This window comes from Austrofundulus limnaeus, unplaced genomic scaffold (genome assembly GCF_001266775.1).
Source record: "Austrofundulus limnaeus strain Quisiro unplaced genomic scaffold, Austrofundulus_limnaeus-1.0 Scaffold2221, whole genome shotgun sequence".
In the NCBI taxonomy this organism is placed as follows: Eukaryota; Metazoa; Chordata; class Actinopteri; order Cyprinodontiformes; family Rivulidae; genus Austrofundulus; species Austrofundulus limnaeus.
The window spans coordinates 9,719-15,154 of NW_013954623.1; the positions used below are offsets into that span (position 1 = coordinate 9,719).

The following is a 5,436-nucleotide window of genomic DNA, read 5'->3' on the forward strand; positions in this document are numbered from 1 at the left end:
TGGTAAAGAAAATAAGGTGTGGAAAGTGAGAACAACTCAAAATTAGGAATGTGTGAGGACTTCTGAGGTGTCACAAATATACCATTTTGTGTAGTAAAAAATGTGAGGTTTTATCTCTTTTTTCATTAAGGCTGTGTGTGAGCTTTTGTCTGCACACCGCTGGCCCTGCAACCCGATTCCAGAACAAGGTAATGGATGAATGAATGGATGGGTGATGTCATTACATGGTAAATGGACTGTACTCCTACAGCTCCTTTCTGTCCAGCCAGGATACTCACAGCCCTTTACACTCATCTGTCTTCATTTATCCATTCACACACATTCATTCAGCACTCTTTACTAAGCTAATCTGAATAAGTTCTTCTATAGAGACTAATCAGTGCTTTTAGATAACATTCATTCACTGACACGACACATCAGAGGCAAGGAAGTGAAGGAAAATATATTCATTTGTATTGAGTCTTAAGGGCATTTCACATATACATAATTATACCCGAGATGTTTAGAATATTATTATAGAATAGTTATAACTGTAGTATTTTCCTGCATAGAAATCATCATCAGATTTATACCGTCTCCCTGACGGCACAGAGGAGGAAGAAAAACCCCACTTTTAACCTCAAAAGACTATTCCTAAGGATTTTGCATGGAATTTCATTTACGGCTTGAATTAACATCTCTCACACCTTCAACCACCAGACTTCCTGATGCCTTACAGTTAGTTGATAAGAATCGCCACATTCTTGAACCCCCACAAGTTTTGAGTGACCTTATAAGGACAAGACTGTCTTTGTTCCTCTTCAAAGGGATCATAAATTCCTTTCACCCGACTCTTCAGCTTGACTGAGAACAAATGAATCTACCATTCTTGATTAAATAAAAAAAGGACAAGAAAAGAATGAATGTTTTCATCCAACTGTTTTCATATATCTGAATCAAAGAAATGTGACTTTACCTGTTTCTTACAGAAAAGAACTAAAAAGACTATAAAATATCTACTAAGTTTTGTTTAATTAACTATTCATACAGTAAATTACGTTTCAAGTAGGATGGTAGTGTATAGTGTTAATTGTTTGGATGAAATGTTTTCCTGAATAAGATGTGTGTTTTATTCCATGATTTAATCTTTAGAAACTTAGGACTTGAATTTTAATAATTAACTGTGATAATTTTATCCCCGATTCAAAACCCAGATGTCTCCTCTTCCCTTTTTAGGTGAATGCAAGATAAACTAGAACACACTCTTTTCTTTGTTTTCAAAGTAAAATTTAACTCCATCAGATTTGACTCGCTGAGACCTTTTTCCTGCATAAGGTATAACATTTTTATTGGCCAACTAACAACTTAACTTCGTCCCAAACAAAGGTTTTTAAAAAGTCAGCGCACTCCCAAATTAGAGAGAAGAAGAGTAAGAGTTGGAAGATTTGAATATCAGCAGCAGAAGACTTCAGAAGCTTCAGCAGAGACCGACCCTGTCAGCCCCTCCCATGGCTGGCCAGGTTACGGGCTCTGCATCTCCTGCTGGTCTGGACGTATAGCCACCGTTTCACATCGACTCAACACCTGAGCTTGATTTTCATTGAAGTCAATAAACTAATTTAACTCATACGTCGTTTTAGTCAGTTTTGCCTCTACAAAGACTGGATAAACTCTCGCTCCGAAGCATCCCATGGAGAGACAAAGTCTTCCCACTTTCTCCAGCTGCTCACCACCCACCTTTCTGACTGAAGGACCAGCAGCTGAACAGACACCCTGAGTGTCCGACCGGCCACCACACTGAAGCAGTTCTTCGGGAAACATCACCTGAGATCCTTCGGTCAGCCGACGACTACTCCTGGTACCACCATCAGCAGAATAACAGGGTATGGAAGATAACAGTTTACTGGTGACAGACAAGGTTTTCAGTTTAGAGTTGATTCCTATCTTTGCATGACGTTTGATAATCTGAACAATTTCTCTCCCTAATTTAACTAGGATCCCTTAATTCAATTCTCAGCTAAAGCAAACTCCCCTCACGTCACTCCAACCTCAAAACCCCGTTAGTGTTTATTTTGTTGTTTGTTTATTTGTTTTTGTTTGCTTGTTTGTTTTGTTATTCACTCATTGCTCAAATATCTCTGCATTCTTCTGGTTCAGAATGTCATCATTTCCTACTCGCCATAGCTGTAAATACATTTAATCTGTGAATAAATGACCCGTGGAGAACTGGTCAAYATGAGACAACGTCTAATTTTCTGTGTCTTGATAAGGTTTTATTGATTCTTCTAAGAAAAGAACTCATCAGATTATTTTGGGTAGATTTATTGTGAGACTGATTACAGTAAAGTTACAGTTTTTCTTCTCTTTCCTGTGTAATAATAACAAAATAAAAGGGAAGTGGTGCCTCGAGGTAAGGTAATTTACTTATTTAAATAATTCATAAATTATCCATTTTAAAATATACCCAAGTTACCCCTACATAACCAAGGTGTATTCTTTCCATGATTAGGTTGTTATTCTGAGGGATTATCTAGTTACATGTCTTGTTTAGATACGACACAATCAGACACAATGTTTTTAATGAGATTTCAGTATTTTGATTGAGAAGTGAGTCACCCAGTAAGTGAGGTCATGAACCCCCCTTTAAGGATGTCATTTTCAGGAGGCTTGACTCAGTTCTGGACACTATCAAAAGGTAATGTGTTATGATGAATGATTTTAACTGCCAAGGGCCACACAAGCTCTGGGTGAGGTGGAATTTTTAGATCTGAAAATAAACATCCAACTGAGATGTACGATGCTTTTCCCCTTATCTTCCCTGCTTTGCTGCTCAGAGCAGCATTACATTTTCTTACAAAACCAGAAATTATGAATATTTTTATTTTTCTTAATAAAATTTTGAAACCAATTTTCTACCATGGGAGGACATGTCAAAGGTGGGACCTCTGTTCTTCTCTGTTCTGGATATACAATATATCTGGACTCTGATCAATGGATTCTGCAGATTGGCTTGGTGGTCTCCTGGTGGTCTACAAAACAGCGTCGGTGGCTGTTCATCTCCTGACTGACTGACCAATATGAAGGATTGCCGTTCTATCAGCACTCAGACATTTGCCTTGAGCAAGCTGGACTTGGTCTGCAAGTGGTTCTGCTGAGGGTCGCGGACCGGCTGTGGTCCCTGGACTTTGCTGGCCAGATGGAACTGATCTTGGAGAAGCTGAGAGCTTGGGAATGTCCACACTGTCTGATTGGATTCACCACATTGGATGTACCAGCGGACATTAAGGCAGATGACAAATTATTACTGTCTGCCTGACCGAAAACATTTCTTCTGTTCCCAAACAACTGATTCAGCTACAGATACATGCCCCCTAAACTCACTTCTCTGGCTAATAAATGTGTTCTTACTCTGCATTGTTTTTTTTTACAAATACCACAGTGTGTCACATTTAGTGGACATAATATAATGTTATTGTTTTTTTCTCATCTGTCCTAATGTGGTATTTTGTTTTTCTTTCATGATGATGATCCTTGCTCTGTGCGGGGCAGAGTTGTAAAGTAACTAAGTACAAACACTTCTTTACTGAACTTAAGTTGAATTTTTGGGTATCTGTACTTTACTTGAGTAATTATTTTTCAGCGTACTTTTTACTTCTACTTCTTACATTTTCACACAATTATCTGTACTTTTTACTCCTTACATTTTTAAAAAGACAAGAAGTAAAAAGTTATTACTTTTATTTAATTTCTGCTTGTTTTCATTGCAGCTTGTTGTTGTAAAAAATAAAAACTATCCATATAAACTGAGCCTCCTAGATAGAGTGAATTTAACTGTGGTTGAATGAGAAGTATAAATATATCACATACTTTAACACTTTTAATACTTAACTACAACAAATATCACATACTTTAACACTTTTAATACTTAACTACAACAAATATCACATATATGTCTTAGTTGCTTGATGATGTCATGCAGAAACAGACCAATCAGAGTCCTCTGTTCTTACGAAGCTGTAAACAGTTTTATTATTGTGACATCATAGCAGCAGAACAAATCAACAAAAACACAAATACATTCAGTAGAAACAACACACCTGTGAAACAATCACCTGTCTGCAAGCCCCGCCCCTATCCCAGGTGCAAACCTAAGATCATGCAGAGCACGTGATTGGCTGCAAGCCATCAAGTGAAGTGAAGTGCAGAAAAACAAACATTCATCCAGGAAGTGAGAGAATTCTAAGTGGGTGTGACTTTGGGAAGGGTCACATTTCAGTCTCAGCCAATAAGCTCTCACCTAGACCTGAAGTCAGCATGACCATCTGGGGTCCGGAGTCTGTGGGGTCAAAGAACAACACATTTAGACCTTCACACCAGCTTTCCTGGTCCACTCTTATTAATCACTTTCAGGATCAATAAAACTGCCCATTCAGGAGACTCTGTCACATTCATTATTAAAAGGTTTGTGTAATTTAAGGCCCGGCCCAGTCCAGCCCAGCCTTGGTTCAAACCCTGCTGTGGACCATTTCCTGCCTGACTTCTGTAAACCGGAGACCTGGTGTTTTACTCAGGCTGTGCTGTTGTCTGGTTCTGTTTCAGCTGCTCTGACACTGTGGAGAGAATGTAGAGAAGTTCCACGAGCTCCACGTCGTCCATCATTGTGTCTTTTATTACTTTTTTCATACAATCATCCCCGCCCACACTGAGGCAGCACTCTGCTCAAAGCAAACACAACTAGGACTAACCAAACAAATATAACCAGGACTAGAGTAGAATAAGGCAAGGCCAGACCAAGCCGGGCCGGGCCGAGCCAAAACATTTGTCCAATAAGTCCTGATACATCTCAGTAATCCAGGTAGAAAAAAATCAAAACGAAAACATAAATAGGTCCTCTGGATGGTTCTTCTCAGCAGTCAGGAGGACTGTGATCAGTTATATATTCAAAAGAATGAGCCAGCACAGACGAACTACTTCGTCGGGTCAGGACTCTGCAGTTTACACTCATCTACAGGTCAGGACTCTGCAGTTTACACTCATCTACAGGGCAGGACTCTGCAGTTTACACACATCTACAGGTCAGTACTCTACAGTTTACATTCATCTACAGTCCAGGACTCTGCAGTTTACACTCATCTACAGGTCAGGACTCTGCAGTTTACACTCATCTACAGGCCAGGACTCTGCAGTTTACACTCATCTACAGGTCAGGACTCTACACTTTACATTCATCTACAGTCCAGGACTCTGTAGTTTACACTCATCTACAGGTCAGGACTCTACAGTTTACACTCATCTACAGGTCAGGACACTGAAGCTTACACTCATCTACAGGCCAGGACTCTGCAGTTTACACTAATCTACAGGTCAGGACACTGAAGCTTACACTCATCTACAGGCCAGGACTCTGCAGTTTACACTCATCTACAGGTCAGGACACTGAAGCTTACACTCATCTAC

General features: G+C 39.5%; 1 protein-coding gene across 2 annotated transcripts in view; it reads right to left on the reverse strand.

Annotated features, from left to right (window-relative positions):
• Positions 1-3,982: 3,982 nt before the first annotated feature.
• The window catches only part of lrrc73 (leucine rich repeat containing 73), a 12,266-nt gene continuing 10,812 nt past the window's right edge, over positions 3,983-5,436 (reverse strand). For both annotated transcript variants that reach the window (XM_014034660.1, XM_014034659.1), the window contains exon 7: positions 3,983-4,315. In XM_014034660.1, coding sequence (XP_013890114.1) covers positions 4,245-4,315 — 71 coding nt within the window. In that variant the 3' untranslated portion in view covers positions 3,983-4,244. The remainder of the gene's footprint in view (positions 4,316-5,436) is intronic.